General features: G+C 54.8%; 1 protein-coding gene across 1 annotated transcript in view; it reads right to left on the reverse strand.

The window, feature by feature from the left end:
• Positions 1-12,119, reverse strand: part of PLEKHG3 (pleckstrin homology and RhoGEF domain containing G3) — a 46,300-nt gene that overhangs the window by 3,180 nt on the left and 31,001 nt on the right. The window contains exons 12-18 of the mRNA XM_017892400.1: positions 11,846-11,944; positions 7,938-7,976; positions 7,480-7,499; positions 6,633-6,995; positions 5,988-6,116; positions 2,408-3,827; positions 1,223-1,883 (exon numbers count right to left, since the gene is read on the reverse strand). Of these exons, the coding sequence (XP_017747889.1) occupies positions 1,223-1,883; positions 2,408-3,827; positions 5,988-6,116; positions 6,633-6,995; positions 7,480-7,499; positions 7,938-7,976; positions 11,846-11,944 (2,731 nt within the window). The remainder of the gene's footprint in view (positions 1-1,222; positions 1,884-2,407; positions 3,828-5,987; positions 6,117-6,632; positions 6,996-7,479; positions 7,500-7,937; positions 7,977-11,845; positions 11,945-12,119) is intronic.

The following is a 12,119-nucleotide window of genomic DNA, read 5'->3' on the forward strand; positions in this document are numbered from 1 at the left end:
GAGTAGCTGGGACTACAGGGGTCACCCGCTCACCTCGCCCAGCTAGTTTTTTTTTTTTTCGTATTTTCTTAGTAAGACGCGGGCTTCACCGGGTTAGCCAGTGATGGATTCGGATCTCCTGACTTCTGTGATCCCGCTTGTCTCGGCCCTCCCAAAGTCTGGGATTACAAGTTTGAGCCACGCATCCCGGCCCAACCACTTCCCGTTTTAAGTCTGCTCTGGCCTGCGGAAAAGAGCCAAAAGGCTGGCATGCCGGGACCCCTTACCTAGAACAGGCAGCAGGCCTCTGCTTGACAGAGAACCCATGGGAGTCTTAGGCAGCAAGACAGCAAGCTCCCAATCTCACATTCCTGCCTGCCCCACCTCCCCTACAGTACCCAGGTGCCTTATGTTTCATGAGCTCAGGTGACCAATCGAGTGTGGAAGAACCACCTCCATGTCTCCATCTCCCCTAAGACATCCCTTGAGCCCACGAATAAACCTTCCCTACCCCAGCCAGGCCTCAGGAAGGAGTTCACACATGTGGTGGTCAGCAGTGTATTGGCACCATTGTGCAAATATGAAATGTGTGTACATCAGCAACGAACCACGAGGGTCAGCGCAACAACCCTCAAAAGTACCTGAACTGCATTCACTTCATTCTTGACAGGAGGGAATAAACAGAAGGCCACACACTCACGCATCGTGCACATCACCATGGCAGGAAAGCAATACAATATCGGCTTCATTCCTGCCTGGACCCTAAAGAAACACAGTTACAGAGGTAGAGCCCTGCCAGGCCAACTGCCTGAGTCTCGCTGGGGGTGGGCCTTCCCTTGGTCTGGCTGTGGCGCGTGGCAAGCAAGCGGCTTGGGAGGCCTGAGCAGAGCTTTGCTCTCATGGGAAGAGGTGAAGCTTCAATATTTGCTTCTTACCAGAAAAGACGATTACAAGGGAAGAAGCCACACCGGCTCAACAGGTGAGTGGGAAGTTGTCGTCGAGCCTCAGTGGATGCACAGGCAGGCAGATCCCTGCACACAGGGACATCCTTCCGAAGGGCAGAGGCGGACGGACTTCCGCCCGCCAGAGGGCCCTGGCAGAGGGCTCGCACGAGCCAGGCTTGAGGGGAAGGATGCCAGATTCTTCCCCATACCTCCACATGACTCCTCCCTCCCCCAGGAGTCAGCATCAACCACAGAGTTCAAGGCCTGGAACTTTCTCTCTGAGGTTTCTCACTCCGTACCTCTGCTTGCTCGGGTCCTGCGGGTCCTGGGACCGCTCTTCCTTCACCGACACTCTGCAGACGCTGGAAGTCCTGCCCTGCCACACACGGGGCCATCCAGCGCGCTTGGTCCGACCCTGATCCTCTAGCCCCCACGGGGGGCCGGGAAGGGGTCCTTCTCCATGACATGCACCCCCGGTTGTTCCTCGAGGGTGAGGTCTGCAGTGACATACGAGGGTCTCGCCTCCGTCCTGCTTGCTCTGGGCAGAGGCCCAGGGACCGGGCAGCCTCTCCGCCTCCCGCCCTCTTGGTCTCAGGCTGCGGCAAGCGGGCCCACCCTGCCCGACAGATGGCGGCTCCACCATGTTTTCCGGCACCGAGTGGCTCCTGTTGACGGGTGGGCCACGGGGCCCGCCACCCCCTGCTCGGCGTGCCTCATCGCGGGAGGCGTACTTGGAGCAGAGCTCTCGGACGTCAGGCCAGCTGAAGGTCTCCGTGGGGCTGCGGGGGCTCCAGGCAGAGAGCCGGCCCCCAGGCGAGGTGGTCCTCTGGCTGACAGCAGACGGGTTGAAGGAGAAACGCTGTGGCGATGTCTCCCTAGCCGAGGAGGGCTTGGGAGGGCTGTGCTCCTGGGCCATCAGCTGCTCACAGTCGAAGAGAGACAGCACTGGCTTCCTCTTACCTGTGAGGAGAGAGCAAGCTGCCTGAAGCATGGTGCAGGAGGGCAGAGCTGCAAGGGGGTCTCTGAGCAGGCTCCAACTCACTTTCCAGGAAAGGCTGGTTGTTGGGGTTTTGGGTGTGATGGGAGAAATCTCATTTACCATCCACAGCCCCTTTCATGAAGGGCCATGGGAAGAATGAAGACAAGGCAGTGGAAAGGGGTCAGATGTCAAAGGAAGAGGGGAGAGCTTCTGCTCTCATCCTGCTGAAGGAGGAGCCTGGGGCCATGCTTCCTCCAGGAGTCTCTGCTGGATGGGAAGGGCTGCAGCCGAGGGCATCAAAAGGGCTTAACCAGGAGAGCAAGTTTGGCCTCAGAGCACTGGACTGGCTGCCAGGGCTCACCCTGTGCCCTTGGTGCCCAGGGTCTAGCTTCTCCCTTTGGTAGAGCCTCCTTAGAGGTCACTTTCCCCAAGGAGCCAAGTGGCTCCTTATTGGCTCTTCAGTCCCTAGACTTGGGGAAGGGCCCACTTGCCGCTCCTGTCATACCTTTGCCACCTAATGGCTCTCCAGCCTCTTCCTGTAGACAGGGCACAGCAGGGCTCTTCCCGTTCCTCTCAGGGGCCGCCTTTTCCCACTGCAGTGGTGGCCTGGCCATCACTGGCTTGTTGCTCTTGATTCGGAGGCTGTACTGGCGGGCCAGCTGGTAGACCTTGTTCTTGACGCGCTCACTCACGTGGCTGTCCATTACGTGGGAGAGCTGCACGATGCGGGGGTGCAGTGGGACCACCAGCTCCCCCTGGGTACTGCTGCTCAGCTCCTTCACCAGCTCTTTCAGCTCCCGGGCCAGGTGGGCTGGGCTGCGCCCCTCAGTGGGAGAGGAACTTTCTGGGGAGGCAGTGGCTGACTCCTCCGTGATGGCTCCCAGCTCATGCTCCTCCAGGATAAAGAGTGGCTCATGCAAGTCAAAGCCATTGGCCTGGCCCTGGCCGGGCCCCTTCCCAGGGCTCCCCCCAGAAGACTCCATTCCCTCCCAGATCTTCACAATTTCTGATGATGGGCGGAACTCAGCATCTGAGATGGGAGGTGGGTCCCCTTTGCCTGCCTGGCTTGGTCCTGGGAGCTCAAACAGGGCCCACGAAGTCGGCCGGGAGCCCACCTGTCTCTTGTGCCCCACTGGGGGTACTGGCTCTGGGTCTGGCCGAGGAAGGCTGTTGAACCTGGAGACGGAGTTTCTTACCAGTCCTTTGGGGATGTAGGAGAGGCTCTCCCGGCGACGGACGCTGAAGCCCGCATCGTGGTGTTCTGCATTTTCATAATAGCTCTTAATCTTGTCTAGCAACAGCCGGTCTCGGGTGGAGAGCGCTGATTCCTTCTTCTTGCAGGAAGACCAGTCGGGCTCCACTGGGCAGCCTGGGCTTGGGGACTCCATCCCATTGACAGAAGGGCTGTCCTCTGTGGGCCCCCCCACACTGATGTCCACTTCTGGGGAGAGCTGACAGCTGAGGGAGTCTGTGGCACTGCCACGCCGCGCCAGGCCCTTCTCACTGCCCTCCAGGCTGAGCACGCTGCTGCTCCGGCTGACCAGCCGTGGGCTCCCAAAGCCACTGGACTTGCCGTCCTCCTGTGCCACGCTGCTCCGCCGAGAGAAGCTGCTGACAAACCGCTCCGCAATGACACTGGCCTGGTCCAGCACGGAGGGTGGCAGAAGGCTTTCAGGCTCCTGGGCGGCACCCCCCATTTCTTCTTCCTCCTCACTGCTCAGGGCCTTAAGGTCCTCAGTGCTCTCAGCCGCCACGAAGCCCACCATGTCACCCGGGGGGTCCATCCCCAGAAGCCCCTGGTGGGCATCAAGTGGTGTCTCCAGGACTTCTGGAGATTCTGTGTCTGAGGGCATCTCCTCGGCACTGGGCCCTTCCACAGCAGCAAATACCTGTTGCTCACTCCCAGCCTCAGGGTCCGGCTCAACCTGAAACATAGCAGAAAAGGCTCACATGAGTAAAAAGCCTCCTTCATGGGACCTGGGGAACAAGGGAACAGCATGGCCTGCTCAAGGCCCAATGACAGGGACCTGCAGTTTAGGACCCAAGGCAATCAGAATGAGCACAACTTAGGAGGAGGGCAATGGGTCCTTAGAGGAACATGACTGTGTCCTTTAGTCACCCTACAGTGGGGGTGCTGGGCCCATGTCCTCAAAACCAAGGAAAACACTAAGAATGCAGATGGTGCCGGATGGCAACACCTTGATGGCAGCCAGCCTGGGAACTACAGGGACGAGGTGGGAATACACAACAGTGGGTAGGGCATGGCCCCGGGTTCCCAGGGGCTGGTTCTCACAGCATCATGGAACCAGCATGGCTGATGGTGAGGCAGCTCACCAAAGCCCTAGAGGCTCCTCACTTGGAGGTTCTAGGGTTCAAACCCAGACCCGTGCAACATGAGAGGCCATTTCATTTTCCTCAGGGGACGGGGCCTCCCATGTAGATCAGGGTCTAGAGAGCAACACAGCCACATGCTGGAATCTCGTCAAGAGGGTGAGAACCAGGAATGTGGCTCCTCCCAGCACCTGTGGGCCTAGCACAACTGCCTACGCCCAGGAAATGGGCAAGGAAGAAAGCAAACGTGAGAATTCCCTCTTGACCACCTTGACGGTAATTTGAACCACAGAACTGCTGATGTACGCAGCTTTCCAGAGCAGTTAGAGAGATAAGAGCAAACACTAAATTCTAAGCTCGGACCTAATTCCTTCTGTTCTAGTCCGGAATCTGCAGAGCACCCAGGATCTAGACCTGCACTGTTCAACATGGGAGCCACAGTCACTGTGGCTTTCCGAGCACGCGAAATGGGGTCAGGCCCAGTGGAAACCTGCTCTTGGGGTAAAATACACATCAGATTGCAAAGACTCTGTATAGAAAAAAGGGATAAAACATATCAGTAACTTTTTATGTTGATTACATGTTAGAATAATACTCTGCACACTTTGGGTTAAATAAAATATACTACTAAAATTAATTTCATCTGCTTCTTTTAAATGTTTTAATGCATGGTTCTCATTGTATTATTACTGGACACACCCATTTGCTCTGGTCTGAATGTCTGCGTATCCCTAAAATTGCCAGGTGGAGGCTAACACCCAGTGTGATGGGAATGAGAGGTGGGGCCTTTGGGAAATTAGGTCACGTGAACTCCATCCTCATGAATGGGGTCAGATCCCTTACAAAAGAGGCTCAAGAGAGCTTCCTTGACCCTTTGCCATGTGAGGACACAGCAAGAAGCCACCATCTACGAAGCAGAGGGCGAGCCCTCACCAGAGTCTGCTGGCATCTTGACCTTAGAATTTCCAGCCTCCAAAACTGAGCAATAACTAAGCCACCCAGGCAGCAGTAAGGGATCTTGTTATAGCAGCTCAAGCTAAGACATCATGCTACATTCCTATCCAGTATCATCCAGGCTTCTTAGTCCTGGCTGTGGGGTCCAACATGGGGTCCAGGCCGTAGCTCACGATCTTTCCCTTATAACTTTGGGAAAGGAAAGGACGCTGCTTCCCACAACCCACAGACAGTATAGGGCAGCAGCAGGAGGAGAGTGGGCCTCTGAGTCCCAGCCCCAGGTCTGATCTCAGCCCCGCCCCTCAGGAGCTGCTCAGTGGTAGGCACGCCATCAACCACTCAGAGCCCTTTTCCTTCTAGAGCTGTTGTGGGGAAGAGAAGGAAGAAATAGCACATCAGTTACAAAGGACGTGTCCAACAGATATCAGTTCCCTACCCTTTGCCCAGGTGACCACAGGTGTGATTTCAATGTCTGGCATGCTGGCAGGGACAGGGTCTTATAATCCATACAAGGTGGCCTAACCAAGGGAGCCTAATACCTGGTTCATTTCCACTAGCTGTGTGCCCTTGACATGGGACTGCATCTGCCCAAAGGGGAGTCTTTTTCTAATTCATAGAGAGGGGTGGTCTGCTTACCAAACCATATACTCTAGGCCAAACAGACTTCATGCAGGGCTGAGAGTCCTGGGAGGTGGAGAATCTCTGTTCCCATGGGCCCAGTGGGAGAGCCTATGCCTGAAAGCCCTATTTGCAGACTTGGAAATCTGGACTCCAAGTTCTTCCTGCTATCCCCATCCTACCTGCTGGTCGCTCACCTCTGGCAGGGAAGAAACGGACTCGAAGCTCATGCGCTTCTCAGCACTGGCTGGAGACCGACCACTGGGCCTTCTGCTGCTCCTGGAGCCTTCAGACTCCCTGCGCCCCTTTCCCTGCAGAGGTAGAGGTCAGTCATCAACTCCAAGACAACTGGAAGCTGATCCCTTCTACATCTCAACACAGGCAGCGCCTCCCACGCCCCAAGGGGCTGGGCTGAGCTGAGAGCCAGTCTTGGGCCTGAGCCATTCCAGAGCCAACCTGAATGCCAGGCCTAGGGCTGCAGAAAGCCTTGTCAGGCATGCAGCTTCAGAAAACCTCAGCCCACCTTTCCCTCCAGACAAAGTAGACTTGACCTTTCCAGCCTCACTGTGTGCTAGCTTCTCCCTGCCCCCACCGCCCCACCCCACTTGTCATGCTTGTTGGGCGTTATAATGATAAGTGCCCAGTACTGGAACAGAGCATGCCAGGGGCTCACCAGGGTGTGACAGCGAGCGAGGGTGTTAAGTGCTGAGGGGAGGAGTAAAACTAGGGCAGGGAGGGGTGGGGAGGGCAGCAGAGGGGGCCCTTGGGTGGGCATGCACATCCCAGGGAGCATGCAAGGAGGAGGGGAGATCGAAGAGACACCTCACCATAGCGCCCCGGGAGAAAAGTAAAGCGTTGGCCCGATAGTGCCAGCAGTGGAGGGCGGCCAGCAGGGAGCTGGCAAAGTCAGCTACCTGCTCCGCCACCGCCAGGCTCTCCTCCTGCTCCTCCTCCTCCTCCTCTGAGCCTGGGGGCTTCGGCCCAGCCCCTTTCTCGTTGCCTTCATGCCCTGTCAGGTCCTCCAGAGAGACCTGAAAGGCCTGCTCTTCCTCCTCCTCCTCCTCCTCCTCCTCCACCACCTCCTCCTCTTCCTCTTCCTCCTCCTGGGCAGCCCCTTCAGCCTCTGGCTGCAGGCCCCGAGTACGAGAGGGCTGCCCAAAGTCCAGGAGGGTGCCAGCGCTGCCTGCATGCTGTTCAGAGCACAAGACCCCCTCGTGACCAGCCTCTTGGGCAACCTCCTGTCCTCCTGCAGGCAGCTGTGGGTGGGGAGGCTTCACACAGAAAGCCACACCTAGATGCCCAACTCAGGTCTCCACTGGGGTCCAGGGAGAGGCGGGTGTTCTCATGGTGGAAAGGCTGTGACCTGGTCAAAAATTCAGAACCCAAAGAGGCCTGCCTACTTGTCTACCCTAGAGAGGGAAATCTGAGCAGGTCCATGCTGGGCAGGCTCCCAGCGGGGTGCTATTCTAGGAAGAGGGTGCAAAAGGGCCCCCAGGGCAAGGCCCATGTCTTATTCATCTCTGTGGCCCTATGCCACACAGCCTGGTACACAGTGGGTGCTTAGTAGGCATTTGCTGAGTGAATGAAGACAATGAGGGCTGAAGGGGCCAGGGGCTGACCTGGGCAGTCCCACCCTCCTCTGTCAGCCAGTCCCCTCCTCCCACTGGCCTTTACCTTCATTCCTGCTGCTCGGGCTGCGGACATCACCACCGGGTTCCCAACACACCGGCGAGGGGCAGGGGAGGGGAAGAGATCAGTAAGCAGGAGAAAGACCTCTGGACAGCCCCCTGGGGAAGCCCTCACTGGGGGCTCCTACTCCCAGAACCCTCACCTAGTCTCCTGTGCTTTCAAAAGAATGACTGACAGAGCAGGTGCCCAGGGGCCACAGAGCAGCGCAGTTCTGTGCCTGTTGCTCGGTTCTCATTGTTTCCAGAGAAAAGGGCGTGAGGCCTTTGCATGGGGGAGAGCTCCAGCCCCTCTCCTCAGCCAGCCAGGCGCGAGGCCCTCTTCCAGGGGGGAACAGAGGCAGAGACCCTTCTACAATCCCCCACCCTCAGGTCAACCCCTAGGTTGTCGGCTGCTTCCCCTCCTCCCCCCCTCACTGGGAATAGCTGGCCACCTCACACACTCACCTTTCTCGTTGAGTTGCCTGAGCAGGTGTTTGGTTGGCTCTGAGGAGGAAAGCATGGGCAGAGTCAGCACGGGCCAGGAAACTGGCCTGGCTGGGTCCCAAGCTCACAATGCCACCAGCCCATCACCAGCTCAAAGTCCACTCTGGCTTGCCCCCCCCTCCGCAGTCATAGGCCCCAGGGAGGCTGCCTTCCACAGTGTCGCCAAGCCCCTTGCACCTACGGACAGGGAGGCGGACCCATCCATCTCCAGGACCCCCGCTGTGGCTGCCAGCCCTGCTGGAGCAGTACCACCCATAATGCAATGCATTAGCACACCTGGCCCAGGGCCCTCGTGCAGAAGCCATAGGGAGGGGACTGAGTTACATGCTGCCCCCTTCAGACCAACTAGCAACATCTCTGGAGGCCCCTGGCTCCACCTCAAGCCCCTTGCCTCCCTGGCAATAAGCATATCAGTGCATCAGCTACACCCACTGCCAAGCCCCTCACAGCACCCCAGCTGGAAAGCAGAGGTCACACCCGACTTTCTACGGCCCTTAAGGCCTGGCATCATGAAGCCTCGCTGCCCGCTGGGGAGAGTTGCCCAGCTGTACGGAGAGTGACCAGGCTCTGGGGACAGGATACAAAACACATCCATTAGGCCGATGGTGTCATCACCTTGTACCCCAGCCTTTTTGGGGACACACCTGAGACTGGAGGGCGGGAATAAGAGGACCTTGTCTCAAGGTCCAGTTCTACAGAGCCTCGGCCTTCGCCTATCCAAATCCTTGCCTAGGTGGCGTTAAGTGGAAGGCCTAGGGATTGCCACGATTTGCTACACACTTGAAGTCAGAAGGAAAGTCTACCAAGGTATCTTGCTGTTCCTCAGCAGGCAGGCCTATTGAAGAACCTCTTTTCTGTTGACACACACAATGTACATACACTATCTGTATCAATGTAAGTAAATGCCTAATTGCTTTTAAAGTGAAAAGTAGAAAATGTTCTATTCTTTCATTTTAAAACTTATCAAGAATATTTAATAAGTGACATATAATTTAAACAATAAACCTTAATTATCCACAGAATATACTTGTCGGCTCATCTCAGCTCACTGAGTGGAAAGCAGAAGCAGAAGAGACCTCAAGGAAGTCAGAGTGGATGGCTGAGCCCAGGCAGTAAAGTGTCTGGATGTGACCCAAGTCCCTCCCCAGTGACTTTCCTGATCTTTTTGTGGTCTACAGTTCCCACAAGTTCAATAGATTGATTTCTTTTTCTTTTTTTTTCTTTTTTTTTTTTTTTTGCAACAAGGTCTCGTCTGTCACCCAGGATGGGTACAGGGGCATGATATCCATTCATTGCAACCTCTGCCTTCCAGGCTCAAGTGATCCTCCCACCTCAGCCTCCAGAGTAGCTAGGACCATAGGTGAATACGACCATGCCTAGCTAATTTTTTAATTTTGTAGAGACGAGGCCTCACTATGTTGTCTAGGTTGGTCTTGAACTCCTGGCCTCAAGTGATCCTTCCACCTCGGCCTCCCAAGGTGCTAGGATTACAGGAGTGAGCCACAATGCCTGGCCTGATCGATCGCTTTCTAACAGACAGGAGGGGAAGAAGGGCTACTACAGACAAACATGCTTAGACCAATGAAAACAGACACTTCAGTGTTACAGAAGAACCGTGAAGAGGGGCACGACACGCCAATCGCAGGCTGTCTCTATGGCAACCCACAGCCTCTGGGGCCCCTCAAGCAACTGGTAGTTCACACACCCTAAGTGATGCTGTAGCATTAACTCCAGAAAAGGAAAGGTTCAACGGCAGGCAGCACCTTCTGTTTTAAAAGGTTCAAGAGTACAAAGCATGCTTTAGAAAGATGTCTATTTTGGTCGGGTGAGGTGGCTCACACCTGTAATCTCAGCACTCTGGGAGGCCGAGGTGGGTGGATCACCTGAGGTCAGGAGTTCGAGACCAGCCTAACCAACATGATGAAACCCTGTTTCTACTAAAAATACAAAAAAATAATTAGCTGGGCATGGTGGCGCATGCCTGTAATCCCAGCTACTTAGGAGAATCACTTGAACCCAGGAGGCAGAGGTTGCAGTGAGTAGAGATGGTGCCACTGCACTCCAGCCTGGGCAACAGAGCAAGAAGGAGGGGAGGGAGGGAGGGAGGGAGGCAATTTCATAACAGTTAAAACATTTAAAAAATATTTTTTGAAAAAATCCGATTCTTAGTATTTACAGGCTAAAAATCTCAGCCACGTGGAAGCTTCAGCTCTTTAAAATGGCTCATTTCCTGAGTGCCTTGGACAGCTAAAGTTTGGGGGTTTTCTTGTAACAGCTTTATTGAAATATAATTCACATACAATTCACCTAGAGTGTACAATTCAATGGCTTTAAGTATATTCAAAGAGTTGTACATCCATAGCTAAAGTTTTGGTGCTAACATTAGGATGCAGCTACTATCACTACCACCAACATTATCACTTGCTGAACACATCAATGTGCTAGAAGCTTCAAATTTTAAGGTACACTAAATTGAGGAGGACAAGAAGAGAATTACAGGAGAAGAAAAGGAAAGGAAATAAAGAGGGCTAGAGAGAAGAAAGCAACACCTCCATTTGGAGCTTTTAACTATAAAATCTATAAAACTTCTGCAACCATAGCAAGGTGGCCTAGGGCTCAAGATCCACCCAGAGCAATACCAACAACATAAAACCACAAAAGCCTTCTATAAGCCACTGCTCCACCTTCTAGAAGGCTAACGCCCACATGTCAATCCACACACACATTCAGGGGACCCACAGGTCATCACCAGTGAAAACCCAACACCCTTGTGGACCCAAGCCAGGACACTGCTCTCAGTCCCTTTAGAATCCTTCTCTCCCGGGGTCTTAGACAATTCTCACCCCAGCTCCCACCTTAAGTATATGTTTGGCAGACACCTGGCTTAAGCCAGAGCTGTCCTTGGGCCTCGCACTAAATAGCAACAAAAAAACCAATGTAGAAAATACACACACTCATCATCACAGAGTTAAGAATAAAAGCAAGGTTTTTCTCTTTTCAAATAGACGATTCATTCCAATAATCCAAGAACACCCTAGAAGTCCAGGAATGGAAGAAAACTCAGGAGAGGAAAATGGAACTTTTTCCCGAGACTCAAAGTAAATATTTCCTGTCTGGGTTTGGTGCCACTGAACTCGTTTTCCCCGGGTCCTGCTTCTGCTCGGGTTGTTCCAGGACTGGGCTGGGGCCATCTGCAATGTCCGAGTGTTACTCCTGAATGACTTGGTGTTGGTATTCCCAAGACGCAAAGGAGCCAGGGGGCTAAAAAGGGGTGCCAAGACCCAAGTGAGCAAGTATTCCTAGGGCCTTAAAAAAGCTAGGCTGGACAGGTGCAGTGGCTCACACCTATAATCCCAGTACTTTGGGAGGCCGAGAAGGGTGGATCACCTGAGGCCAAGAGTTCGAAACTAGCCTGGTCAACATATAGTGAAACCCCATCTCTACTAAAAAATACAAAAATTAGCTGGGTATGGTGGTACACTCTTGTAGTCCCAGCTACTTGGGAAGCTGAGGCAGGAGAATCGCTTGAACCCAGGAGGCAGAGGTTGCAGTGAGCTGAGATGGAGCCACTGCACTCCAGCCTGGGTGACAGAGCAAGAGTCCATCTCTAACAAAAAAAAAGAAAGAAGAAAGTAAGAAAAAGCTGGGCTGCCCAGAACTGGTAGGCAACGAGGGCCCAGAGGCACGTGGTATGGGTAGCACCAGCACAGGGGAAGGATGAGCTCCAGGTGTGTGTCCAGCCCCGCTCAAGCCTTTCCCAGGGTTTCCGCAGAGGTGAGAGACACAGCCCTGGACACTGCCGCAGACGGTCCCCAGCCTGGGAAAGGGTGTGAGGGAGAGGCTTCCTGCCTCCACCGTCCTTCTCTCACCAGATTGCCGGCGCCCCTGGCGCACGTGGGTAGACACCTCATCCTGGGAGGACCAAGCCTTCTTCAGCCGCTCTGGGCTGTAGCGGTACCGATTGGGATCTGCATCCAGGAGAGAGACGGTCAAGCTTTTGGTTTCCAGTTGGCCTTGGCCTACCCTAGACCCTGTCCATACCCAGCCAGACCTCTATACCCACCCAGCTCCAGGGCCAGGAGCCTCCACAGCTCCCTCCATCTTCCAGCTGGGAGCTTCAGGCACTGAGAGTCCCACCGCTCA

This window comes from Rhinopithecus bieti, unplaced genomic scaffold (genome assembly GCF_001698545.2).
Source record: "Rhinopithecus bieti isolate Rb0 unplaced genomic scaffold, ASM169854v2 scaffold_20892, whole genome shotgun sequence".
Taxonomy (NCBI): Eukaryota; Metazoa; Chordata; class Mammalia; order Primates; family Cercopithecidae; genus Rhinopithecus; species Rhinopithecus bieti.